Source organism: Xenia sp. Carnegie-2017, unplaced genomic scaffold, assembly GCF_021976095.1.
Source record: "Xenia sp. Carnegie-2017 unplaced genomic scaffold, XeniaSp_v1 HiC_scaffold_1, whole genome shotgun sequence".
Taxonomy (NCBI): Eukaryota; Metazoa; Cnidaria; class Anthozoa; order Malacalcyonacea; family Xeniidae; genus Xenia; species Xenia sp. Carnegie-2017.
The window spans coordinates 6,505,238-6,533,160 of NW_025813402.1; the positions used below are offsets into that span (position 1 = coordinate 6,505,238).

A 27,923-nucleotide genomic window follows, 5' to 3' on the forward strand; every position below is an offset into this window, starting at 1 on the left:
CCTTGTTTACACCATTATCTACTGCTCATGTACAGTTTTTGACCAAATTTGTGACATAAAAGTTTACTTGCATTTCCCGATGCAATGATGTGATCATTTTAAGCTGTTTGATAACCATTTTTTCGTGCAGACTATAAAATCTAAAAAAAGAACAACAACTATGACGTCATGCAAAGACAACAAGTTTTGCGCAGACGAGAGACTGGTACAGGATTCCCCTTCGAAGTGTACAACAAGTCACATACATATTCTTATCGTTGAATGTAATATCGTTTTTATCCTTTTGAATAAATTTGTGTAATACAAAATGGTGAGATTTCTAGAGACTAAGGTGAGTTTCATATCATGCAGAATTTAGAATGAGTTAATGCATGGACAATCGCAAAATAATATATGTAGTATGTGGAACATTTGAGTTGATAGAATGGATACAAATAGAATTATTGCTCAATGCTTAATTGCTTAATTCCCACGAACTGTTTCTCATTGCTGTAAAGTAGCGCCATAAAGTTATAGTGAAAATGAAATGTGGTATTAAATGTCTAAAACATGATATTAATTACGTAATAATTTTAACGATGTGATAATAAGGGAGTGGCATATTTGCATCAGTTGATAAGTTTTTTTTATTTCACATCGACAACCCTTAAACACATTTTTGCACTGTAATTGACTTATTTCTTTCCTGCCACGTCGTCGTAGGCATACGTCTCACTAACTTACACATTCCTATGATTGCTTTAGAGGTTTTGCATGTGACGTCAAGCGACCATGTTTGGGAGTAGATCAAAGTGCCCATGCTCAACGGAGCATGAAATTAACATAAATTCTTTTCATTATTTGAATTCCCCTCAACATGGAGACTGATGAAAATAAATATTTATCATACACCAGGTTTTTTACTAGTGAACTGTCAAAAAGTCGCTGCAAATTATGAAAAGGGTGTGTTACATAAAATCTCTTTCAATCATATAAATGAGCAGGAAAATATGTTGTGAAATTTTTAGGTTATGCCATTGTTGGTTATACTTAACACGATCTGTGTAAGATGTTGGATATTTTATCACTATCTTATAATTAAGTGAAATTGATTTTTATGTACATTTTATATATTTGGTTGTGAATGTTTTTAGCTTTTATGTATCTTTATTAATAACAATAGAATATAAGATAGGTATTTACTACATAATAATGTTCTGCTCAAGAATGGTCAATGTGTTTTTCTCAAAGTTCGTATAAGAGGAACAGGAAATAAGATAGATCATGTGACATAATGACATTAATTAAATATATCATCGTAATATATTCTGACAAAAGTTACATGAAAGGTGATCATAGTAATTATTTTTGATGAACACTCGACTACCTTAGGTTTCACATTTTAAAATTTCTTTGAGGTGCTATCAAAACAAATTCATGAGAATGTCATTGTTTTTATTTCTGAAGAATTAAATATCCAGTTGCTTTTAAGGCCACGAAGAACTGTATAGTAGAATGAGCTGTTGAAATTTTAGGCACATTGATTCTCTACCTAATCTGAATAAGATTTTTCGACATTGGCTTAACAGATTATAAAAAATGCTCTGTAAAAATTTGTTACTCTACTACAATTTCAATATGTGGTTTTGCTTCTTGCTTTGCTCTTTTGTCTCAAGCAAATTCTTGTTTTTGAAGGCCGACTTTGATAGTTTTTTGAAAGCAAACAAAGACAAGTTGGTTGCTATAGACTTCACTGCAGCATGGTGTGGCCCTTGTAAGATTATCGGACCTGTTTTTGAGGTATGTTTGTTATGTGCTAACCTTTGTATATGTGGCAGACCATGTAGAGTATGTGATGCGTGAAAGCCTAAAGGGAATAAGCAATGTTGACCATTATAGTTCTGGGCCATTGTCCTGTCACATGGGATCAATGCTCATTTGACAGGAGGGGTGAAGATTTTCCAAGGGGGGCTATGTTATCCTAGCTAAAGTTGCAAGGGCCTTTGGCTATTGTGGATTTTTAAACTTGTAGATGAGTGAGCCTTGTGTAATGAAAGATTTATTACCTCTTAAAAATAATTTTTCATATTTTTTGTTAATGAATGCGCATTTAGTAATTTATTTAAATTTTAATGTTTCAATGAAAATGTGCATGGTGATATTTAATTATTGGTGACATAAAATCTTTAATTGCCTTTGCAATGAGAAGTTCTATCTTAATTTAGTCATTCTGTACAATTTCGTAGTCTCTAATACTGTTATATTAATTGTCTACAGTATGTAATACAATTTGGTATTTTTCATGTTGGGGGTGCTAGAGAATTTGAGGGTGCACCGTCAGAAAATCTGCCCCTGTTATTCTGCTGTTATGGACCTGCTTTGTGTTTCAGCTAACTTTAAATGAAAACCTGTGCTGTTTCAGTTTTTCACTATCCTTCTCAAATATACGAAGAAAAATATGCTTTGTTACATGTGTGACCCATACTCTCAAAGTCTGAGTTTTCTGAGTCCTCATTACAAGTGTCAAACTTTGTAAACTTTGAAAGTGTTAAAAAATTCATGAAATACTTCATACAAAAACAATTTTTAAATAGACTTGTGTTATCAAATTAAAACACATACAATTTGTGTTGAAATTCACACTCTATTTCAGGGATTTGCCCTGATTTAATTGAATCATGCAAATAGTACCTGTCAAGTAAGAGCATTGAGCTAACACTGAAAAGGCTAACTAGTTCCCAGGCTTATGCTAACGATGATGATTCTCTATCTCCCTCCTCCCCCCTCCCCCCCACCCTACTAGTCTTTAATAAGTATAGTAATAGTTTTAAATACTGTTATACTGATCAACAGAACAATATTTAATTGTAGTTTGTATGGCCTTGTGTAGTCCCTATTCCTTTAAGCCTTTATTGTTGTAGTCTATGAGACTTCTTAGTGCGAATGGTGGTTTAGGGTTAGGTATTGAAGTCTCGTTGTGAGTTGTGAGTCGGTGCGTTTTATTTGTTGGGCGACGTAGTGCCTGGTGAGTGAACCTCGGGATCGTTATTTCTCGTTGCTTTGGGTGTAGGAGTAACTGGAAGGGACGGTCCTAGCGGTGTGCCGAGCAAACGGAGGTCATTCTGAATAGTGTGGGGTGTTGTAGGCGTCTAAAATTCACCTTTTGCAGAAACATAGTGAAATTTGCTGGCTATCGTATACCTTATATGCGTAGTTTCCAACTGTAATATCTTTGACAACTTACAACTATAAACATAGATTATTTTGTTTGTTTAGAAGCTTCATGAAGACTTTCCAAATATTGTTTTAGCCAAGGTTGATGTGGATGAAAATGAGGTGTGTGCATAAAATATAATGTGAACTGAAATAAAACTCATTTTTGAAAATGATTGATGTGTAAATAGAAATTAATGATTTGTGTTCGCATTTTTAGGAAACTGCTGCACACTGTGGAATTAGTGCAATGCCTACTTTTCAATTGTACATTGATGAAAAGAAGGTGCAGTTAAACATCAACGAAATCAAAAGGAATGATTCTCTTAATGAATTTATGTGAACATTTTTTTTATAGATTGATTCAATGACAGGAGCAAATGCTGATAAATTGAAAGCATTGGTTGCAAAGTATTATAAATAGTTTTTCGTCTTCTCCATGGCTTAGATTTAGACGCTGACTTCATAAGCAAAAATTACGTATCCTTGTTAGATTTACTACTTCCTAAATGCACTTGCTATTAACACGTATCATCTTTTCATTATTGTTAGACTTCTATGATTACATGCACTTATTATCATCGTAAAAAATGAAACAAAGTACAACTTATCTCAAAAACTACGGCTGACACTGACTATTAACACCTGTAGGCAATAATTATTTGCAATGAAACGTATTTTGCACTTGTTCTACACTGATTATTTTTCATATATTTTTTCTTTCAATTGTCCCGCATGGAAGGTAAGATCTACCGGGCGAAATCCTGTATGCTATTATTCATCTATACCAAAAATGTCGTTTTCATGAAATGCGATATTTCGGTACTGCTAGTTCCCATTAACTGTTGTGGTTGCCAGCATTTATAGAATAATCATTGACAGAGGCGTAACTAGAACGTTAATTGGGGGTATATTCATATATTCAGTTGTGCCCTACTGATTTCTTTTGAAATCCAAATCACTTTCAAAAGAAATCAGTAGGACACAACGGAATATATGAATATGCACTCCCCAATTAACGTTCTAGTTACGCCTCTGATCATTGAATTTACAAAAAAAAACGTGGCAAAATATTAAAAAAGTGTACAAAAATGATGAAGAAAAAAAGAGAGAGGATTTAATGGAGATGAAAGTAGCAAATGCTAGATGGGAAAGTCAATTAAAAGTGAAGTGCTACGAGCATTTGTTCAGATGGGATGAATGGAAAAAAGCATTGAAGCTTGAAGTTAAATGCAAGGTGAATTGGCTTCACTGTCCATTCACGTCATAGTCTTCACTGTCCATTCACGTCATTGGTTTCACTGTCCATTCACGTCATTGGCTTCAATGGCCTGAATGTCTTATCGCTATTGTTCTTAGTATAAATTTATTTTTAGTTCACTAGCTTCTGTTCATCTTCATGACTTCATCGGTTTGTTTGCTTCATTGTTTTCTCCCATTTGAAGGTTTCCACGTTTTAACACATGAGTCTGAGATGAATGAAGGAAATCTTGCACCAAAAATTGTGCGAAATTTGATTTGAACGAACAGAACGAAGACATTATCATAATTTATTTCTGCCGCAGGCTATGTGTATGTATGAATTGTGCGCATGTTCCTACATAAAATCACAACACTGCAAAGTGTCGAAAAATTTTACCAAATACTGGCTTGTAAATTTGATCAAACCCCAACACTCCCCCTCCCCTCGTCACAGATCAACATTTACGTTACGTGATGGTCACGTCCAGGTAATGATATATAGGTCAGTGTTAGCACTGTTGCCATCGTCCATCATTGTTCACTGTTTTCAATCGGATTGGATGTTTATACTGCATGAACATAGAATTTTTGGGCGCATTTTGAATTATATCCCGAAATTATGGACGATGAAAGCCTATGTGAAAGCTTGATTATTTGGGTAAAGTGAATAAGAAATTTTTGAATGCATGTTATCTATTTAGATAAACAATATTCATAGCCATGAAAAATAAATGAGTGCTACGACAAGTTGCCATTTTCGCCATTCGTGTCAATGATTGCTCTAAGTGATCAATAAAACTTTCTAAGTGATCAATATAACTTTCTAATTGATCAATAAAACTTCTGATTCCATTTTCTTAATCAGTGGAAATTTTATACTTCATAGGGTAATCTTGGTTTACCATTGCATTGTTTAAGATGTTGCAGTGTTTAAATCAAAAACTTGAAAGGGAAGACCAGATTTCTAGTTGATGATTCTAGTTACAATTTACAAACTGGAAAACAAGATTAGCTAAGATGAGATAGTCATTTGTCAATTGCTACCCAACACAATTGTTGGCTTAGAATTGTTTCTCTTCTCGTGTCATCAGTTATGTAAGCTCCCAGAATCATTGAAGATATTTTTTTACTTTTTAAATATTTTGTATTTTCAAAGAGTTTTAGGGATTATTTGTCTGCTAAAGTGAAAAGATTGTAAACTACACTCCCAAGAATTGAAATTTTCATGCATACGTAGGTGCCTAGTTTTTCAAAAAGGCATACCAGGGATCTCAGATGCGTAATACAAACTTTCCTGTCCAGTTTGTCTGCCTATAAAAGTTTAATAGTTTTACATGTTTTGCTTAGATCAATTGGGTATATCTTGTTTGTAAAAATAATGCTAGACGAGATCATCAATTTTTTTATATCAAACAAGTTTTGAATGTTTTTGTTTGTTTTCAGCTTAATACTTTTGATGAGATTGAAGCTCTTAAGTCTAATGCTGTTGAGCTCAGCGATGGTGTTGCAATGTGCCAATGTCTGGCATTGATGTAAGTTGAAAACATTTTTGTTTTTATTATTTGAATTGATGTCACCAAACTTCAAACATCAGGTACTTAAGTATATCTTGAAACTTGAAAGACAACTATTGGTTTTTGTCTAAAAGGAAATTCTTGGATAATAAGAAATGGCCGATGTTCTTTGTTTTATTGGCTGATGATTTGAAACTTTTGCCATAGGATTGATATTTTAAGCATGAAGTAGAATATAAGACATATGTACAATGTAAAGGGTCGACATTACTAAATGAATTTTAGTGCTCCTGATTGGTTTGATGATGAATGGATGTCTAAAGTAAAGAAGGATGCTGGAGACAATTGGAGACTGAAGGTTGTTTTTTCTCACAAGTGATGTTTTATGTTTATTGCTCAAAATACATAAAGTGTGTAGCCAGAGTGGGTCCTAGGGGCAAGCCCCAAACTCTTGCAAAATTCTTAGCCCCTTTAAAATGCTATATTTTACGTATATATTATGTTGTTAAGTGATAGTTGTAATCCTTGCTATGCCACTGATGACATAGACACAACAATCACATGTATGGGTTCAACTTTCAGAACGCATTCTCTTATTTCTTTCAAAGTCAATGTATTAATTGTCAGACCAATTAAATGGCGATGTGCATGGAAGTGCATTTGGAAAGTAAAATTTACTTTGGAAAGTGTACATTATTTCTTTTCATTTTTTTTCTCAATAGTGTAGCAATCTGAAGAAATTATTGAAGGGAATAATGGATTATTATACTGAAGTAAGTATCCATGTTTGATCCGAGTTGCATCATCAATATTTGATTTTTACTCATATAACATTGCTGTTTGCAAACTTACTAGGTTTTGAACATGGATATTGTTGGTTTTACGTTACCTGATGTTTCTTGTATTGGTGAGTTTAAATTATTTACGTATGTAAATGGTCATATGTTGAAAAGTGAATATATTGCTATCACTTTATATGATCATAATGTACATATATGGTTATATATGTACATGCAGCGATAAAGAACCAACCAAGTCCACTCAGAAGCACCATCAATATATAAAAAACAAGAAAAATCTTCTATGGTTGTAGTCAGATAAAAATGAGGAAATACGTAAACTACGTATTTTTGACTGACTTCAATCATTGAAGATTTTTATTAGTAATATATATTATACGTATATACATAATTTTTATTTAATTCTGAGAATATGGCTTTATGTTATTGAATTGACTGTCCATTTTCACAGCGGAGAAGCATGACAAAGCAGAATTGGGACGGCTTCTCCAACTTATTTTGGGTTGTGCTGTTAACTGTGATGAAAAACAAGGTAGCAACAGTTGATGACGTAGCTCGAACATTTATTGTTTGCTGATGGTTTCTTCTTTCAAAATGAAGAATCTCTACTAGAGAGAGTAATTTTACGACATTTTAAAGTAGTTTCACTCGGTAATTTAGAAAATTACCTTGTGATAAAGTGATTTCCGTAATAGCGGGATGTCTACAGGGCGAGATGTCTACAGGGCGAGAGTTGACTGTACCTTAAAACTAAGATAAGGATAATTCTATGGTATTATTGCATTCAGAATACATACAAAATATTATGCAAATGGAGGAATCAGTTCAACATGTCGTCATGACTGCTATACAAGAGGTAAATTTATAGAGCGTTGTTTTTCGTTAATGAATGCACGACAAGAAATAAACAGGTTGAACATGAAGTATAATTTGTTTTAAATTTTGCAGTTGATGGCGTGCAAGGATGTTTCCAGCTCTGTTGATAATGATACATACAAAGATCTTGAAGTTCAAGTTAGTGCATCTTGTAGTTGTTTCATTGTTTTAAAGTGTGTAAATGATTCATAATCTACAATGTGAGACAACACACCTCGCAAAACACAACTGAATATGTGTAAATGATCCATAATCTGCAATGTGAGACAACACACATCGCAAAACTCACCTGAATATGTGTAAATGATTCATAATCTACAATGTGAGACAACACACCTCGCAAAACACAACTGAATATGTGTAAATGATTCATAATCTACAATGTGAGACAACACACCTCGCAAAACTCACCTGAATATGTGTAAATGATTCATAATCTACAATGTGAGACAACACACCTCGCAAAACTCACCTGAATATGTGTAAATGATCCATAATCTGCAATGTGAGACAACACACCTCGCAAAACTCACCTGAATATGTGTAAATGATCCATAATTTGCAATGTGAGACAACACACCTCGCAAAACTCACCTGAATATGTGTAAATGATTCATAATGTACAATGTGAGACAACACACCTCGCAAAACACACTGAATATGTGTAAATGATCCAAAATCTACAATGTGAGACTATACATCTCGCAAAACACACCTGAATGTGTGTAAATGATTCATAATCTACAATGTGAGACAATACACCTCGCAAAACACACCTGAATATGTGTAAATGATCCAAAATCTACAATGTGAGACTATACATCTCGCAAAACACACCTGAATGTGTGTAAAGGATTCATAATCTACAATGTGAGACAACACAACTCGCAAAACACACCTGAATATGTGTAAATGATCCATAATCTGCAATGTGAGACAACACACCTCGCAAAACACAACTGAATATGTGTAAATGATTCATAATCTACAATGTGAGACAACACAACTCGCAAAACACAACTGATTATGCGACAATTTTCTTCTTTTAAAAGTATTTTTTTCTTTTTGATTAAAGCACAAAACGACCCTAGAACAGTTACGATCGACTATGGCCCAAAAAGAGGAAATATCACAAAGATGTCACGAGCTCGACGAACAAGTATGTGACAACAAACTTACGTCACAACTATACATCACGATTATACTTTATAACCACAAGTCACAGCAGCACGTCACAATTATCGTCACTAGTCACAACTATATACACGTCACAACTATACGTGACAACTTGCGTCATTATTATACGTCGCTGAAAACGAAGATCAACATTACTGACGTTTGGAAAATTTCTCTCAAAACATAGTTTGTACCTCTTAAGATCAGCCGATCGATGAGGTTATCATAGATCGATGAGTTTTTGGTTTTGATCTCTTTTGTCGCCTATGACCTAACACTAGGGACGATATTACCAGCTCTTTGTTTCACCTTCTATATTTTCGATTGTTTTCTTTTCTTCCCTGTAATGCTGCGCTATTGAGAATATACTAATTTGCTATTGGAACTTAACTTTATTTTTTTCCTATAAAGTTATCATTATTGAGAGAGCATCATTCGACACTCGAGACAGAGAACCATATTTTAAGAAAACAACTGAACAGTAAAAGTGATGAAAGTGGACAGTCTGCGTTAGTATGCTTCCGTATACGTTATATGTCGATGAATAGATTCTTTTATCACGTGATTGACTGATTTTTGACGTCACCGACTTTTCTAGTGATGCGAGTGAGCGACTTAATCAACTTCAGCAACAAGTGGAATTGCTTAAAGAGCAAAACTTTTCTCTTGAATCAAGTACGACTTATGCCTCATGACTTATGTTTACATAGGAATGTCATTTAGAAAACAGATCTGGATTGCAAGTTGGCAGCGAAAAATCCCGCAAAATTTTCATTAATAACCATTGAGAACAAGCAGTGCTCTTGCATATGAATTCCCAAATGGTATTGTAGTTTAGGGAATAAAGATCGCAGAGTAATCTGTATTCTAAATCTATTGGAAGTTTTCAAAAATATTCCCTACGAGCAACAATAATATAAAGTAAATCCACAACTCTATGTTTATTGTTCGTATTTTATTCTCTAGGTCGAGATGAATTTCGAATAAAGTGCAGTACGTATGAAAAAGAAAATTTGGACTTAAGCGAACGTGTACGTATGTGTCATCAAATTGATGATTTCTTTGTTTCAAAGATGGGAAGCTCTCGTTTATTTATTTATAACGACTTTTTCCTTAGATTGAACAACTGCAAAGTTTAGCCGAGGAATCTCAGCAACTTCGAGATGAGATGGATGTACTACGACATACGCAAGAGAAAGTCGTAGGTTTCTTTTTTTCGTATTACGTGCGGCTATGTTGGTTTGCTACCGTTAAGGACTGGTTCTCAACATAGCATGAAATCAGAATAAATTGCTTCATTATACGGGTTTTCCTACCAACATGGCGGACAGTGGAGACACACTGCATATATTAGTATCAGATTATCGATCGTATTTAATGAGGATTGTTGAGCTCTCCACCAACTCTACTTCAGCTAAAAGATTTATTTTAAGTTGCACTATTTGTATGAAGAGAACACGTCCATTAACTGGAGTTTTTCCATTGATAAGTTGCTTGAAAATAACTGTTAGTTTCTCCAATGAATGAAAGAAATGTTTATTTAATAAAAATTCTGAAAGCATGTAAAACAAGGTAAAAAGTATTTTAACCCCACCAGCGTCTTTTCTGACTTCTATCGCTATCCCAGTGTGGAAAATGTATTATTAAGCTTTTGCGTATAAAACATCACAAAGACGGTTAATGGTGTTTTCTTTCTGGAAAAGGTTTTTCAACTTACTCAGAATTACGTGTGGCATTGCCTTATTCACCCCGAGGCAAGCAGAAGCTTAATTAAGTTATCCATGTTAAGACACATACATATCCGAAAGTTACTCACGAATTTATTGATTCATTTGTGTTGTTGGGATTCTTCGAAAGAGAATAATAATATGTAAACTTAGATAAAGGAGAAAATTCCTGGATAAAGAAATTTTTTTTGTTAAACCATGATAATTTCATAGTTTTAACATTTGCAGGTATAGGCCAATGTTATGACGTGTGACATATTTCCCACATATTTTAGGCAAAATATGAATCTACAATCGACTCCTACAAGAAAAAACTTGGTAATTATACGTACATTAGGGCTATGGAAAGCTTATGGAAATTAATTATGCCTTTAAATGTATAATTAGTGGTTAACACTTTGTTCTAACGTTTTTGTCTTGCATATTTAGTAATAGTAGTAGAATTTATTAGCCACTCCCCAAAAAGCGCTTTTCAGTGAACTATTACAAATTTAAAAACTATTTTAAAAAAATAAGCACTATATTACATAAAATTATCTCGGATAATGCACATGCAACATAATATAAATGTTAGCAATATTTGTAAATATTGCTTTTTGTTAGTAGTGTAGCCTGCTCTTTTGCTTTATTCCTGCTATGCAAATGTTTTGTGTTAACTCAATGTGAAAACAATACATTTCTATCAAAACGAATAGAGGATACAGTGGGTTTATTTTTTGACCGAGTTTTTTGTATTTATTGACGTATTATCATTATCATAATATCAATATTCATGTACAAATTAGTGGCAAAGCAAACCTGCCTGTAGGATTTCGTTCCATGCTACGTAAATTTTAGAACATTGCATTATACATTTCTTCGGAAATCTATTGTTTTCACAGTAAGTAAATACGTAATATTTAGCATAGCAGGATTAAATAAGTTGGCTCGCTATTTCACCTTGTATTAACACATTATTGTGGAGCAAATTGTATTGTCTTTCCATGCTGCAAGTTGCGTTTTCTGACCAATAAGAACGATAGCTAACAATTAATAGAATAAACTTTACAGCAGCGACTTGCAGCGTGAAGTTGTCCGACTGTATATTCCCTGTACTGTGATATGATTAACTGAATAAACTTTACAGCAGCGACTTGCAGCGTGAAGTTGTCCGACTGTATTTTCCCTATACTATGGTATGATTAACTGCACGCAAAATTTACGCCATTTTCGCAATGTCTCAAAGACGTCGTGGTAGCCGAATTCCTCTCTTAAAGACTTTAAAGGATTCGTGCATGATTTTATCGGATCCATTAATTATATAATTTGATTTATGTTTAGAGGAATTAACTGAAATGAGAAAGCAAATGAAGTCAATGGAGGAAAAGAATGCTTCATATATGCAGCAAACTATTGATTTACAAGAGGTACGTATGTAGATATACATCAATACTTTGGTTGGTATTTGTAAACATGGCCGGTAAAGACTTTTTAAACCTAACTTTACGACCATTATACATTATTTGAAAATACTTTTGAAGTCTTTGATTTCTATCATTTGTACTCAAATTCATGAAATATAATTAAAATATTACTGCTTTTCAGTGATATCAATGTAATAGGTAGCAATTGCTATAAATGCGAACAGTTTATTAACAGGGTTTGCGTGGAAGACGCCCTGTACAATATTCTCGTTAGACCATAATAGAACTAGACTCCGAGATAGTAAAGGTGCTTCATATTTTTATATACATTTATACAAAGTTAATTTCGCGTGACGTCATGAATTTCTTTTGTTTAAAACATCATGTAGTATGGCTGGTTTATTTACATTAATATTGATGATGTCCAAAAAGATCACTCGCGCACCATTTTAATCTAAAGGCTTAATTTTAAGGCTGTTCGCTAATTGGTGTTTTAAAAGTTCAACGTTGGAAACCGGCTTTCTAAGCCGTCGATTGTGAATCATGGCTCCATGAACGAAATTCATAAATATTCGAATAAACCGCATAACCTTCCCCTTGAATTTTAGGATCTTCTGTTTTTTAACAGGATTTAAAAAAAGCCAACGCACTAAAGACCCAACTCGAAACCTACAAGAAACAGGTACATATACGAATCCTTTTTATGGATTAGTTTAGCGTCATGCTCTACAACTAATTAGATAGTGCTGCTCTAAACTATACTGCTTTTTAAACTTTGACTTAAACTGAAAAGCAAGCAAGCGTATATTATATAGAAGTGTTTGAGCGTTCACCGTGCAAACGTTTGTAAAACAGGTCCATCAGCTACAAAGTTCCGTCTCGGAAAATGAAAGAAGAGCTGACAAGGTAATTCAACTTTCCATCTTCATTTAGTGTTTGTATGGGAGTCATGATGCTTGTTGTTAAATGTCGTTTGTTATACATCTTAATCATATACGTAACGAATGAAAATCTTGCGCTCCTCGTCTTGACTGAGATGAATCATTGCTCATGCTAAAGATGCGGTAAAGTCTTTGTACACTTGGCAATACAATACGTTGGACTCAAAATATACATGATGTACGCTTGTGAGTCGGTTTTGGATCAAGGGGGTTGTAGCGTAAATAGTAGACTGTGCTCAACGTTTGACAGTGAATACTTGAACTAGTACGTATGTCTCATATGTTGCAATGAACATCCAATAGAAACAGGATACATCAGCTCTGTAATAAGCAGTTATAGTCATTGACGTAGCGTTGAACAACTGCACCCACACAGCTCTAATTTTAGGCTGAGTTCGAATCTAAACGCGTCAAAGAGAAAATGGTGCAGTTACAGGGCGAGAACGAGGTAAGTATAGCGTCTATAACGTTTTCGTTCTTCCATGCGAGCTGTTGCTGTGTTATCGTTTTCATCGTTGAAATAAAGAACAACTGCGATTTGTAAAAAGCTAATATATACCTAATTGTTGTGTATTTGATGTAAGTGTAGTCAAATGTATCCTTTTTTGATTTATAATTAGCGTTTGAAACAAGAACGAAATACACTACGAGAAAAAAATGAAGAACTTACCCTCAATGAAGTGTCGAGAACGACTGGGGATAAATCTTCGTTTCTATCTGACAGCTCTGACAACTTTTTCATGGCAGATTTACCACCTGAAGCTAGGTTTGTCACTTAATCAACAGATGATCTACCATGCAGATGAAATATTTTTTTTTTGGGGGGGGGGCAATTGTGCTTTGTTGGTTGAATCAATGCTTCGCAGAATGGTTATTTCTATCATTCTTCTGGAGTTAATGCCCGTTTAAGGAAGTCTGTTTATATAAAGCCGTTGAAGATATTCAGTTGCAACTATCATGTTGCATGTGTATGCCTCTCGTTTATTTGTGTGGTCTTTGTAATCATCAATTAATCTATTATTATCGTTCTTACTGTTAAGTGTTAATGTTGTACATCTTGGCAATAATGCTTGCAATATAATGAAATAATCAAAAATTTTACTGGCGAAAAGAAGTTGTAGATGATTGAACATCATTTTTGTTACATCTACTTTCCATGTGTTTAATGCTAGGGAAAGGATAATTCTTCTCGAACATCAAAATAAGAAACTAAAGGAACTATCAGATGGTGCAGAATCTGAGCAGGTACGTGTCTAGCATCGAGGTATTCAACATTTAATCTTCGACTTGTCTCTGCATCGTAAATTTCAATGCTTTTACAAAATATGAAATGATTGTATTTTCAGACGGAGTTGTTGAAGAGCTTATTGGAAGATGCTAATGCTGCTAAGGAGCAATTGAAAAAGGAAACAAGGTTTGTATGTCATAAGATCGCATGCCATAGAATCACAAACTGTAAAAGTTTTTGTTTGAAATTGTTTAACACAGTGACGGATGCTTTATGAAATATTGGGGGTGGGGGGTACTTGTGGTGAATACGACTATCTGAGCTTTTAAAGTGAGTATTTGACTTTCAGGGAGTTGAACCAGCGGAATATGGAGCTGGAGAGCGAACTTGAAGAAATGCGGAATCAACAAAGTAGTTTGCGCGAAGAGAAAGAAAATGAATTGCAACAAAAATACATGGATCACCTGTATGTGAAATATGGAAGGATGTATACATTTGGATCGGTCACTGATAAATGTCTTTACTACTACTAGAATGCAGTGAATAATTTAGTTAACCATGCATTCTGTGAAGGTTTAACTGACAAAATGTATTGTTTGATATTTATCTTTTTTTGATTGTATCGATTGAAAATTGATCAACAGTCTGGGAATTTTTATCGTATCTTTATAAACAATTAAGACTTTCTTTTTAGGCAAAAATTAAAGGACGCTAATGATGAGTTGCAGAAGAAAAAGACTTATATGGAATCACTTGAGCCAGGAACAAATGCCACAGGTTTAATTTTTTCTTTAATCGATCTGTTGTATTCTTAGCTATGTTTAAAATACTCGTTGCTGGTCTACATCCGCAGTAAAATTATTTCATCCTCATTTCAGCGGAAAAGGTGAACGAGTTACAAGAATTGTTGAATAAAAAAGACCAAGAGACGAAGGCCATGGAAGCGAAATACAAAAAATATCTTGAGAAAGCAAAAAGTGTAAGATATTTAGTGTTCATGTCATACTTAAGGCTGATTTCCATTCAGTGCAAATTGTCGCGTGATCGACTTTTTGATATCACTTTCTTTTCAATTGTAAGCTCTCGGCCTGAGCAGTTTTACGTAGCTGCACACAATTCAAAGGAAAGTGATCACAAAAAGTCGATCGCGCGACAATGTTTGGTTTTTTTGAATACCAAACAAGCGTAGTTTGGATAAAGTAACAAAATACATATTTTATTTGTGTGAGAAACAATATACGTTGAGATATTTCATGATTGTGATTGGTTGATTGCGGGGCAATGTATATGTATTTCCCCTGTGAAAGTGCGTAATTGCACTAACGTTCAACGATATTTCATTTAGGTTATAAAGACACTTGACCCTAAACAAAATACATCTGCAAATGGGCCAGAGGTAAGGACACTTTCCATGCAGTTTCCTTGAGGTGTATTTCTGACTAAAACAAGAAGGGAATCTATTCAGGAGGCCATCTCTAATGATTCTTGTTTTCATTGCTTCATCCAAAAAACGTTTTGATCATTATTTTTTGAATGAACTAAGATTAGCTTATCCACATATCGGGATTGGCGGCTTGATGACAAGTACATTTTTTCAAAAGTTAGCTTGCAGGCTTTTGAACAAAGTGATGTTTTCTCGTTTGCTTGAATCAATGAATGAAATTGTCGAGCTCACTCAACAATGCATGATGTACGTTGATTTCTGCTGTTATTTCATGCTGTGAATTTGTATTCTTGGTCTTATCTGTCAGGAAATTCGTTGCATTAATTTTGGCATGAACCATGATCGAATAGTATTTAGTGCAGTATTTATGAAGACTTTTTTACATCTCATTTATTGTTGAACGTCTAACTTTTTTTTGCATGATTTGTTTTCATTTTTTATTTCAGATCGATACGTTAAAGAATCAACTTCAAGAAAAAGAAAAGTTCATCGAACATTTAGAGGTATTGAATGTATTTCATAGCGTCTTGTATACTGAAAGCGAAAGATGTGCTCTTCAAACGTTGATGCATTGCAATACGTTTGCGTAGCCAGCCTGCATGTTTGGTCTTGCTATGTACATATATCGTTTGGTTTGCTCACTGTAAAACAATAGATTTCTAACGAAATAAATAATGCCAATGATATGAATTTTGCATAGTACGAACAAACTTGCAGACTTGCTATCCCTCTGGATACATAGTTTGATTACTCAATGAATCAATAGTTTAAATAGTTATTGGATCAATAAGTTCGAATACTTGATGGATCAGTATTTTGAAGGGATGTATAGTTTTAATGGATCAAGAATTCGACTCGATGAATCAATAGTTTCATGGGGTTAATGTAGTTTGACTGGATGAATCTATAGTTGCAATGGGTTGATGGTTGAAATACTTAATGAATCAATAGGTCCGATTCCTCTTCTTACGTTACACTCAGGACCAAGTTATCCAAATGTATTTAGCTAGCTATATAGCTGCACCGAAAAACTTTACTCGGAGATACTGATGACTTCGTTGTTCTCAACTTTCATGTATAGCGTAACAACGAGAAAATGAAATTGACTCGTGAACGAGAAGAGAAATTGATGGTTACTGCCTGGTATGAAATGGTACGTAGATGAACTAATTGTCTGTTTTGCCGCAGTGAAAATTCTAGAATGTTCAAAAACTGGTATGCGTTTTTCGGATTGAAATTCTATAAACGCTTTTCTATAGAGGAACTTCATGGAAAATAAACTGTCTACAATGAATATGTTGCACCATGCTACTCGTGATTTTACATTGATGAATATATTGTCATCTTGATTGATGTTTATCTCTGCATAAATTGTAATCTCGTGTGTCAAGGAAAATAGAGGCACGAGTAATATTTTTGAAACATATTTATGTGTTTTTGATACATAACTACTTGCATGCACTTCGCACGTGTTGCCTAAAGTAAACACAATAAACTTATTTGACATTTCGTTGTTGTGAAAGCCTGTTGATTTACATACACCATTTCAAAATACAGTACAGGCAGTGTTTTCTGTTTGTTTATTTTGATTGAGCGTTTCATTTTTTATCATATTTAAGGCTATGCAACTCCATAAAAAAGCTGCAGAAGAAAGATTATCCGGTGGTCCAGGAATGTCATTTTTAGCTAGACAACGTCAGGCTGCTCGTCGACGGTCATCCAATACTAAACAAGCGCAGACAGCATCTTCTCGTTAAGGTTTGTCCTGGCTGGACTATTCATCACGCATATTTTTAAAACAAGCTGGCTTTCATACAAACTATCGAAAAAACTCTATATTTCGGGCTGACCTAGATCACTTGCATGCACTGTTTTTTTACCCCTCATAACTTGTAAACTGGTTTGACGTTAAGGTTAATGCACTTTGGGCTGATATTTTCAGGAATTATTTGACATTTCCCGATCCAATCGTATACGCAGTTAATCATTAACTGTATTTTAAGCTATCAACATTTGTGTTTTGATCAACTCACACTAAATCATGTACAAACGTGCTCTTATTGAAATTATGTACTGAAATTTTGAACGTGAGGAACGGCGAGTTATACGTCAGAGGGAAAACCTGAGGTTTAGACGACATGCAGGTCGTATGTCTCAAGTGTTTTACACACCGAAACTGTTGCGTCAGTGACCTGCTCTTCAACATATAATCTCTCAGTGTAACTTTATTTCTTTGGAGTCGTGCTAAGCCTGCGAGACCGTGTGATGTGAAACAGACTTCACAAAAAAAAAACCAACTTAAAAATACTTTGAGCATGCATGTCTTCGTTAGTTGCATTTGTCCACGAGCAAGCAAATGTTTTGATACCATGTTGAGGACCTAATTTTACCCATTTTTATTTAATCTTTATTTTACTCCTACCTAAAAAAAAACAGAATAGACCTGCGGACTTTGTGGCTAAACCACCGTAAAACTAAAAAAAAACTAAAACAGTAAAAATTCACGATGAATGCAGAAGATTTTTTAGAACTTCAGCAAACAAGATAATTTTGTACTGATAAAAAAAGTACATGGCCCGCGGCTATTGCTGTAATGGACAATAATACTTTAGCCGTGACATCTCCTGAACTAGTTAACAACTGAAGTGATTTGGCCGTGACATCTCCTGAACTAGTTAACAACTGAAGTGATTTGGCCGTGACATCTCCTGAACTAGTTTGAAACTGAAGTGAACTGTAACAAAACCTACAACTTAAGTCCTCGCGCAGTTTACCTCGTCGTAGTCGTTGACAGAAGATGATGAAATTTATGCCCACCAAGGAACATGTTGATGAGATGTTTGATAAAATAAGAAACGACTTGTTCTTCAATCCTTGTGTTTTAGCTATGGTAGAGGTAGAAACCAAACAAATTTTGCACAAATGTTGCACACGAGCTAGAGATATGGAAACACTTACAAGGAGAACTATGGTAATGATCTAAAATTTACATTGCGTGACCAAACTAAACTTGTGGGCTGTCTATTCCACTTCAGCCAACCATATCCAACTTCCATGAATTGTAAAATTACTTAATGGAAATGTGGAATTGATCAAGTCGTTCAGCAGGCTTGTACATGAAGTTTTATGTTCAAACCTAGAAGAAATTGAAATCTCATCTCACTGCAGGGCACAGAAGCATTTGCCTAAACAAAAACGGAAAGGCAACTGGCTTAATCATCACTTCTTAGAGAGACTTCGGATGAATGAATCTAATATGATTGAATGTAGCTGGATATCAGCTTTTCTACTGGTAGTATTGTACTTTCTGATGTTATACATGATGATTCGACAGATAGAATTGGGAAAACAGCATATAAAGATATCCACAATTTCATGATACACTTCATAAGCAGAAATTACAAATTAAAAATAGAAATAGACTTAATAGACTGAAACGAGCAGCAGTTTTAGGCCATTAAGCTGGAACCGAAATCTTCAAATTTAGTGACAGGATCATTGACTACGTTGCAAACTTCACGATTATTTATCTGCATAGTCACGATTGATGACGTCATAATAAAGCACTAATCAGCTGCATTTACATTATGACGTAATAATTTCATTCGGATGAACTTCAGAATTATATTTACGTGAATGCTTGCAGGATGGAAGAATGTGAACAGAACTCACAATTGCAGTGCCTTCTACGTTGTGTTAGGCACGTTGTATCATTGTATGTTGAAAATGGCCACAACACACAGCGTAATGTTCGTGCACTGAACAGAATAATACGTAGAGCAAGAAAGCTTGAATTTGCCACTTTAATTGGCAAAGAATTGCTTGTCTTGTTAAATGATATTGATAGCGTGCTTTCGACTGTTGGGTATGATGATAGCTTCATGCAGGAAAGAATTGAAAAAATAGAAAGAGTACTTCAGCGAATAGAAGGTAGTTCAGCATTTGTCACAGATAATACTGAAAGAAAGGAAGATGAATCATATGTAAATAGATGTTTTACAGTAATCATAGTGAAGGCCTTAAGTCATCACGTAAAAATAGGTAAACTGCACAGGAAACAAATATTAAAGTCAAAAAAAGAACAAGTGCCAAAACAATCTTAATGAGTGGCCTGGCTGCAGTAAAACTGACGATAAACCAACTGTTTTAGATAGTGAATATGATGAAATTGGAAGTTGCCAAATACTAAAAGAATACAAACTTAGAAGAAAAGATTTGAAAAATAACATCAGCATTAAAGAAATGTTATCTGAAACGAGCCAAAAGGTGTATCAGCTGAATGAGGTGAAAAATGAAATGAGAAACAGGAAGATGGATATCAAAAGATCTATGAAATACAATCAGTCTCTGAAACTAGACGACGATGATTACTGGTCGAACAGAAGAAACCGTGTTCATTTTTTATTAGGTGTTACAAGCTTACGTTTCGATAAATCTCATTTGACACGTTCGAAAACTAAGCCAGCGATCATTGAAAACGTAGATGAAAACGTTTTCTCGAAAATTGAAAATAATGATACTGTCAAGTGCCCTGTACTTTCAAGTAAAGATGATCATCATTGTCCTGATATTGACGAGTTCTGGGGTCTTTCAGAAGATTTCTGTCATACAGACATGAACAAAACATGGAAAAATGGCGATTTGATATGCACATTAAACAGTAGAGCGGCGCTCAACACGATGAGAGAGTTTTTAAAACAACAAAGAAAAACTCGTTCATTTTACATTGAAAGAAAACCAATGGGTTTATCAGGTAGAAAAGGAACCTGGCTGACTCCGCCGTATCGCCCACCATTTGAAGTTAAATACGGTTGCAAATTGAAGGAAGTTTGATTTTAACGACGTGACTGCACTCTACTTTTATTGAGTATACTATTCAAATAACATCACAAATACCATCTATATAAGGGTCGATGTTTTTGACAAATAATTACTCTATAGTTTTTACAAATCTTAAGGAAGACTACATAAAATACCAGTCCTTGTTATACATTATCGAGAATTTCAATCAAACCATATTTCTAAAATAATTAAGGAATAGAACCGTGTTCTATTCCTTAGTTATTTTAAGAACGTTGAACGTCTTTCATGTCTCGTTCATCACCTTAGACGTCAGAATAACATAAATATGAAAAGTAAAAATACCTTAATTCAAATTACAAGAGCCAAGTTGTGGAAGTTGTTTAATCATTTGCGCGACATCATAAACAACGACTACTATACATAAATCTACATACAGTATTTCAAAGCAGTCAATAATATAGAAAATTTTCCCCATTCTCATCACAGGTAATATATTTGTGCGTGTACTACTTTAATACTAACATGCTAACGCAATAATCAAATCAGCGCACATATCCAAGAATTCCATCGTATGATGAGCAACAACATAATTTGAGAGTCCAGAGTCGCTTGGATTGCTGAGGTTACTGCACGAGGAGTGAACAGATACACTGCTTGATCGAGAAGATGGCGAGATAGATTCCCCATCGGACGGCAAGCTTTTGAAATCCAGCAAGTAGCTCCGTTGATCTACTTGATACAACTGGATTGCTATCTTGATCTAGACAATAGCAAGCGATCGTCAGACACTAGCCGTCAAGAATATAAATTAATCAAGAAACGACAGTGAGAAAACGATCTTAACTGACGAAGGGCATTCTAAATGTTGAGAAACGATTCATTCAAATACCAGGAATGCAAAATCAGTACTTGTGGTAATCATGCCATTGATTTCTTTTACGTACCGTTTTCTGCGTGATTTTATTTTCGTGAATGACACGCAAATGAAACGGGTTGATGATTTTCCACGACTTAAACGAAAAATAAATCGTCATTATAAAAAATCACCGTTATTGACGAAAAGTGTTTAAATAATATCTTACATATCCCAAAGACATCATAGCTTTGTAAACTTCTCCCATTATATCTTGAGGTTTACTTTGCGAACGAATTCCTATTGGATGCATTCATTTAATACATCACGCAAAACAAGACAGTGCATATGCATGTCGAAACTTCATGTAACATTACTATTGTTTGGCAACATCACTTGCACACAACATTAATCATGGAACTTCGTGTAGACATTTCTATTCTTAGTTTTCTATGGCTTGCGTTTGTGCCAGGCATACTGACCTAAATGCCATTTTGGTTTTTTTGAACTAGCAAACTTTATGTAAGGATGTTTCTTTGATGGCGTAAGTTCTTTCGCAGCTGCAAAATATCAATAAACTATTGCAAGACACAAGACTTTGAAATATCATGCAAACACTTGTCGGATGTCATACCAGAAATTTTGCGTTCAGCGACAGCGTGAGATGTGGATTTACTCGCAAAACTGGACTATAATGAAAAGCATTTGCAATGTCAAACTAAATTTCTTTTATAAACTTGTAAACCGCTAACAATGGCGACGAAATTCGTCTAAAAACAAATGACGTTTACTTCCTATGCTTTCACCAAATCCTAAAGTTTTCAGTCTACATGCCTGTGCATGGTTGCTAAGCATGTTGCATCTCATTGAGCGTTCTTTTGATAAGCAGTTCTCTAATCATACGAGCCTCAGCTTGATCAATTTTACCAACAGTCATTTACTCACCACCCTCCCTCAGCCTTAACAATTTTACCATCAGTCATTAACTCACCACTCACCTCAGCTTGATCAATTTTACCAACAGTCATTAACTCACCACTCACCTCAGCATGATCAATTTTACCATCAGTCATTAACTCACCACTCACCTCAGCATGATCAATTTTACCATCAGTCATTTACTCACCACTCACCTCAGCATGATCAATTTTACCATCAGTCATTAACTCACCACTCACCTCAGCATGACCAATTTTACCATCAGTCATTTACTCACCACCCTCCCTCAGCCTTAACAATTTTACCATCAGTCATTAACTCACCACTTACCTCAGCATGATCAATTTTACCATCAGTCATATTGGTTAAATTGAGCATTTCAACATCAGGTTCAATATGACGCTTAAACGCTAAACAGAAAAGATATTACATTGACAAGAAATCCTTCATATATTATAAAAATTTTGCGCTTTTTGTCTTTTGAAACAGTCATTCAGAACAAGATAATTTCCCTCTGAAGTCGTAGAATTTTTTAGTGTAGAGGAAAACTGTTACGTAACTTGTATACACAAGAACATTGTACTAAATCTTTATTGCATGTTCTTTGTTTGATTCTTAACCCAAATCAAACTACAAGCTCAATTTTGCAGTTTTTCAAATGTTTTCCACAGTTGAGAAAATATACACGTAGAAGGGCACAATGTGTGAACTTTATATGTCTGTCGCGATACTACAGTCTAAACCAGGGAAGTAATGTGTGAATTTGATTCACCTGTCTGCACGTTTCTGTTGTCCAGTATCAAATGATAAGCAATCCTCAATTGATCATGACTATCTTCACTGTTTATTGCAGACAACACGTCATTGTATGTAACGCCAAATCTCTTTATGAAATAAAATGATTTTGAGCGTAATTCATTTATCCCGAAAGAACCTACATCAGCGTTTCACTGAATCTCTTATTTAAGCTCAGTTTCCACTTGCTTTGTGAAATATCTTGATAAATGATTTTCAAAGCAATTGCGAAACAGTTTAAATTTGAAATGACCCTATTCAATTGAGAGCGACAATGGATTTTCTAGTTAAAAAGGTCGTCAACTTTATCATTCGATTGATTAACAAGTATAAATGACAATTTCATTTTTTCTAAAAGGAGAACAATCAAGGTAGTGTGCATCTGCACCCAGAGGGTTCGTTCTAGAACCGACTTTTCGTCATTTTCTACCTCCCCGCTCGTAATTTTCACCCCTGTCTCCCCCCTCTTAATGTTTACCTGGCCTCCCCGCTCGTAGCTTTAACCCTGTCTCCCCCCTCCTAATGTTTACCTGGCCTCCCCGCTCGTAATATTTACCCCTGCACCCCCTCCTAATATTCACCCTTGCCTCCTAATGTTAACCCCTGCCATAATCTCAACGTACCTCGCAAATATGAGATATAGCGTCAGGATCTGGTGTCGTAGGACGATATGTTTCAGTAAATAAATAAGCTGGTAGATTTGTATTAAACCATTCATGATCCCTAAAGCCAACAAATCATTAACAAATAAATTCTCAAGGTGATACATATGCGTCATTCATGTATCGATGGGCTCACCTTATTTGTTTTATGGTTGCACGCCTTACTGGATCTACGTTTAACATGGCCGAAATCAGGTCTGCGGCCTTTGAACTCAAATGGTCTGGAACGTGAAATATCCCACCTAAAGCATTCAGAGCACTACGTGAGTTTGGAATTAAATTAAAAGAAACTTGTTTGAAGTTAAAAAGGTTTGAGGAATAGGAAGAGGAAAGCAAGTTGCTGCATGAAATCATTTCTTGTGACAATATATTCATTCGTCATGCTAAAAGTGTATACTTACTTTTGATTTTTCTAAAGAGTGTTGGGATATGATCATCATCAAAGGGAAGCTGTATTTAAAAATAAACAAACAGAAATACATATAACAGTGATAGATAATTTCAAACATGGTCATCATATGAGAAAAACATTAAGTCATCAAATATTGCTTTATATGAAGTAATTAATGCTTTGTATGAAGTGATTAATGGTAAAAAGATGTCTAGGAAGTTCCAAAAAGAGCTGTTTTGAAAACCATGTATTTTAGTTGTAAATTGACACGATGAATTTCGGCAGACTTTATATCAGGTATCGCGTCTACTTAAATGAAAACTATAAATCAACTTATATTTATAGTGAAGACAAGAAAGTCTATGCACGTGCTTGATAAAGATTTCCAGATTTTCATCGAAGGATTCAATGAAAAATTATCATAACTCCTTCAAAAAAATATCTCTTTGGATATCCTGGGCATCCTATAATGTCCATGGTACCTTGAGAAATTATTATACCAACTGTTTTTATCTACCAACGATGAACAAGAGAGGTCATTTGGACCTGCTAAGTGCCCTGTGTTCATGGGCAAGGCTTCGAATGATACCGAGAGAGAAACTAAGAGAATAACAGAGATTTATTTTTGGCAAGCAATGTCATCTTTATATTTTCGGAAAAAAACTATTCTGCCACCAACCCCAAAGTATCTCTACCTAACAAAATGTCAAGCGATTTTGTTTATGAGTTTAAATGTGTTTGTGATGCCCGCTATGTTGCTAGAACTTTTCAAAGGATAAGTGAATGAATCAAACAGCATGTACCATCTTCTGTGAGAAATAAAACTATTCCCCCACGACAACAACCAAAGCATGATGGTAGTAACTTTGCCATTTAGAAACATGTTTTGACTATAATGAGTCCGGATGGCAATTTTAGAATTGTAAAGAACTGTCACTCATTTTTCCAGTTACGCGTCATGCAATCCGTATTGTAATAATTTATCCTGTTCTCTGCCATCAAAAGGTTTAGGTTTTTAACTTATCCATGTTTTACACATCTCTCAAAGGTTATGTCTTATCCATGTTTTATAAATCTCTCAAAGGTTATGTCTTACCGTGCCACAGAGAAGAGCATACAAGATTACACCACAACTCCAAACATCCACTTCAGGTCCAGCATACAATCTGAAAATCGTGCATATAAAATTTATGCTCTTATCAAATAACATGTATTTTCGAAAGCCACAGCATCAGTCACATGGCTATACATTGTAGCATATAGCCCGTTCATTTATTGATATACATGACAAAATCCTTACTTTCCCGAGATAACTTCCGGTGCAGCATAATTTGGTGATCCACAACTTGTTCTTAGAAATTCTCCATCTTGCATCATGTTGCTCAGTCCAAAATCTGCTATACGAACATTGCCATGGTCATCAAGAAGCAAATTCTCGGGCTTAAGATCTCTACAAAGATATATCAAAGTAATTAAGATCTTAGTGTTCAATGAACATACTAAATTTAGTCGATAGCTCCTAAAAGAATGTTTTTTAAAAAATTGCATTTGTTTTATTATACAAACAAGTTGTGCAAAAACTAGTAACAAAGTAATTATGCCTAGCAACAAATATAAAGGAAGCATAGTTTATGAGCATCAGGTATTTATTTGAAAAGTTTGATTGTTAAGATTACAATGAAGTCAAAATTTTTAGTTTATTGTACACATTTTGATTGAAGTATTTGACATGTGTGTCAGTTATGCCTGTAAACTACCATATGCCTGTGACAATAGTCAACACTGGAGATGACTATCATTGACATGTGTGTAAGCTATACCTGTGAACTACCGTATACCTGTGACAATAGTCAACACGGACAATGATTATCATTGACATGTGTGTAAGCTATACCTGTGAACTACCGTATACCTGTGACAATAGTCAACACGGACAATGATTATCATTGACATGTGTGTAAGCTATACCTGTGAACTACCGTATACCTGTGACCATAGTCAACACCAGAGATGATTATCATTGACATGTGTGTAAGCTATACCTGTGAACTACTGTATACCTGTGACAATAGTCAACACGGACAATGATTATCATTGACATGTGTGTAAGCTATACCTGTGAACTACCGTATGCCTGTGACAATAGTCAACACGGACAATGATTATCATTGACATGTGTGTTAGCTATACCTGTGAACAACCATATGCCTGTGACAATAGTCAACACCAGAGATGATTTGTTGAAAAAATTTTCTTGCACTATGTTCTTCAGACTGTGAGAAAATACAACAAAATCATTTACATAAAAAGTAGGGTTTACAAATGGGATAAATGCTGATTTTAAAAGTTAATATGAATACCTTGCCATGTTTTAAAATGTACTCAAACAGCTCACCACCAGATACATACTCCATTATCATAAATATATCTGTAGGTGTGCTGATAACTTGATAGCTGTAATGAAATAAATTGAGTTTGAGATTTGCATTCAAGTGTTTTCCAATATACGTAATATTCATAGAGCCTAAACATTGCTTAAATATTGCAAAAGCTTATTTCCAGCTTTTTTAATGAAATATTTATGCTAAATTTCATGATACCTACAGTTTAATTATATGTGGATGACGAAACAATTTCAAGTTTGTAATTTCACGGCGTATTTTTCCTACAACATCCAAGCTCTTTATCTTCTGACGATTTAAAATCTTTATGGCAACTTTATGACCTGTCAACTTATGCTCTGCAACTGAAAACAAAAACAAGTGTCTTAATATATTTAACAGTACTCGTAAATAATCACCAAAAACAATAATCACATCTGTATAGCTTGGTCCTCAATTGCAACATAGACATAGCCTCATACATTACGTATCATCAGCAACACATGGCACTCTTCTTATCTTTATGCTTATGTCGCAAGTGCAAACTAAGTTTATATGAAGACATAACCAGAAAAATAGAAAAAATTACAGTGTATGAGTGTATCGTGAAGAGAACTACTGTAGGCACTTCTTTTAATGCAATTGCATGATATGGTTGTATGTATATGAAGGCAACTAGTTGCTAGACTCTATCATGCTAAGCTGTAAGAAAAACATGAATGAAATTGGAAATCCTGCTCTAGCATCTGACACCTAGCTCATCTTTACCATGGGAAACAATGACATAACTTTGACATTTATGCCCCTATGACAACTGAACATCTTGCAAATAATATAGCGTTACTAATTGATGGAAAAAAGCATTACAATTGAGAAAACAGATTGATCGTTGATTAAAATAGGGTAGCCACGTAAACCTGAAAGAGTCCATCAATAAAACCCAAACAACAGCATAAAGAGATGGCACAACCGAATTGACGTGGCTTCGTTGCAATTGTGATGAATCACATAGGTTCAATTATTATCACTGAATCCATACTTACGCTTGACTTTGCCAAATGTGCCGTGTCCAAGTGTTATACCCAAAGTGTAGTTGCCAATTTTTAGTTTTCCTCTTTCTGAATGCACTAAAGATGTCACCATGTTTGAACTAACTTTTCGTGACGCGCGCCGACTACTTTCTTCTCTGTGCCTCTTTTTCTTTTCAGCCATGGTTTAAGAGAGAATGTGTTCTTTTCAAAATGTTTTGTTTTACTTCAATGTCACCCCATATTTACTTTTGTACTTTAGTATTGAACGGGAATAGTCGATTATCTTCGGGAATCGCCGGATGTATAATGAATTGCATGGGATCATAATGGGTCATTGTAAGACGTATGATTTAAGAAATAAAATTAAGATGCACCACTGGTTTGCACCTTGTTTACAACATTGAGTTCTATTTATGGTTCTATTAAATTAGTTCAATGTAAATTACCTATTAGTAATGAGATAATTACTATTCAGGTCAGTGGTTTGCACAGGCTTATGCAAACCGCGGAGACCTTTGGGAGAAC

At 34.7% G+C, this 27,923-nt stretch overlaps 3 protein-coding genes across 4 annotated transcripts; 2 read left to right on the forward strand and 1 right to left on the reverse strand.

Moving 5' to 3' along the window:
- Positions 1-197: 197 nt before the first annotated feature.
- Positions 198-3,885, forward strand: LOC124442617 (thioredoxin-like). The gene is made up of 5 exons (XM_046993109.1): positions 198-331; positions 1,675-1,779; positions 3,256-3,315; positions 3,413-3,478; positions 3,551-3,885. The coding sequence occupies exons 1-5, from the start codon at positions 308-310 to the stop codon at positions 3,614-3,616; spliced, it is 321 nt and encodes a 106-aa protein (XP_046849065.1). The 5' UTR covers positions 198-307; the 3' UTR covers positions 3,617-3,885.
- Positions 3,886-4,951: 1,066 nt separating this feature from the next.
- On the forward strand, positions 4,952-17,634 carry LOC124434123 (protein Hook homolog 3-like). 2 transcript variants are annotated; one of them, XM_046984006.1, is made up of 28 exons: positions 4,952-5,092; positions 5,878-5,966; positions 6,234-6,306; positions 6,671-6,721; positions 6,804-6,855; positions 7,200-7,280; positions 7,537-7,604; positions 7,697-7,762; positions 8,700-8,783; positions 9,212-9,309; positions 9,399-9,475; positions 9,767-9,831; positions 9,918-10,001; positions 10,803-10,845; positions 11,848-11,933; positions 12,559-12,612; positions 12,786-12,836; positions 13,260-13,319; positions 13,492-13,637; positions 14,044-14,116; positions 14,218-14,285; positions 14,449-14,565; positions 14,794-14,876; positions 14,978-15,078; positions 15,445-15,495; positions 15,990-16,046; positions 16,625-16,696; positions 17,163-17,634. In XM_046984006.1, the coding sequence occupies exons 1-28, from the start codon at positions 5,054-5,056 to the stop codon at positions 17,298-17,300; spliced, it is 2,127 nt and encodes a 708-aa protein (XP_046839962.1). In that variant the 5' UTR covers positions 4,952-5,053; the 3' UTR covers positions 17,301-17,634. The 2 variants fall into 2 exon arrangements, with proteins under 2 accessions (XP_046839962.1, XP_046839969.1); XM_046984013.1 differs by lacking the exon at positions 7,200-7,280.
- A 2,742-nt stretch (positions 17,635-20,376) lies between these two features.
- On the reverse strand, positions 20,377-27,705 carry LOC124434141 (5'-AMP-activated protein kinase catalytic subunit alpha-2-like). Its single transcript, XM_046984025.1, has 16 exons — positions 27,411-27,705; positions 26,591-26,732; positions 26,347-26,440; positions 26,177-26,259; positions 25,287-25,436; positions 25,083-25,152; positions 23,997-24,045; positions 23,732-23,837; positions 23,557-23,656; positions 22,911-23,022; positions 22,469-22,548; positions 21,834-21,888; positions 21,682-21,759; positions 21,429-21,499; positions 21,291-21,356; positions 20,377-21,106 (listed from the first exon to the last, which is right to left on the reverse strand). The coding sequence occupies exons 1-16, from the start codon at positions 27,577-27,579 to the stop codon at positions 20,864-20,866; spliced, it is 1,668 nt and encodes a 555-aa protein (XP_046839981.1). The 5' UTR covers positions 27,580-27,705; the 3' UTR covers positions 20,377-20,863.
- Positions 27,706-27,923: the final 218 nt, after the last annotated feature.

Excerpts from the sequence above, each read along its gene's own strand:
- LOC124442617 (XM_046993109.1), top strand. The coding sequence starts at position 308 with ATGGTGAGATTTCTAGAGACTAAG. Across the intron at positions 1,780-3,255 it reads TTATCGGACCTGTTTTTGAG|AAGCTTCATGAAGACTTTCC; the intron begins GTATGTTTGTTA and ends TTGTTTGTTTAG. Across the intron at positions 3,316-3,412 it reads TTGATGTGGATGAAAATGAG|GAAACTGCTGCACACTGTGG; the intron begins GTGTGTGCATAA and ends TCGCATTTTTAG.
- LOC124434123 (XM_046984006.1), top strand. The coding sequence starts at position 5,054 with ATGGACGATGAAAGCCTATGTGAAAGCTTGATTATTTGG. Across the intron at positions 6,856-7,199 it reads ACCTGATGTTTCTTGTATTG|CGGAGAAGCATGACAAAGCA; the intron begins GTGAGTTTAAAT and ends CCATTTTCACAG. Across the intron at positions 10,846-11,847 it reads CTCCTACAAGAAAAAACTTG|AGGAATTAACTGAAATGAGA; the intron begins GTAATTATACGT and ends ATTTATGTTTAG.
- LOC124434141 (XM_046984025.1), bottom strand. The coding sequence starts at position 27,579 with ATGGCTGAAAAGAAAAAGAGGCACAGAGAAGAAAGTAGTCGGCGCGCG. Across the intron at positions 25,153-25,286 it reads CCGGAAGTTATCTCGGGAAA|ATTGTATGCTGGACCTGAAG; the intron begins GTAAGGATTTTG and ends CACGATTTTCAG. Across the intron at positions 21,760-21,833 it reads CGCTGAACGCAAAATTTCTG|CTGCGAAAGAACTTACGCCA; the intron begins GTATGACATCCG and ends GATATTTTGCAG.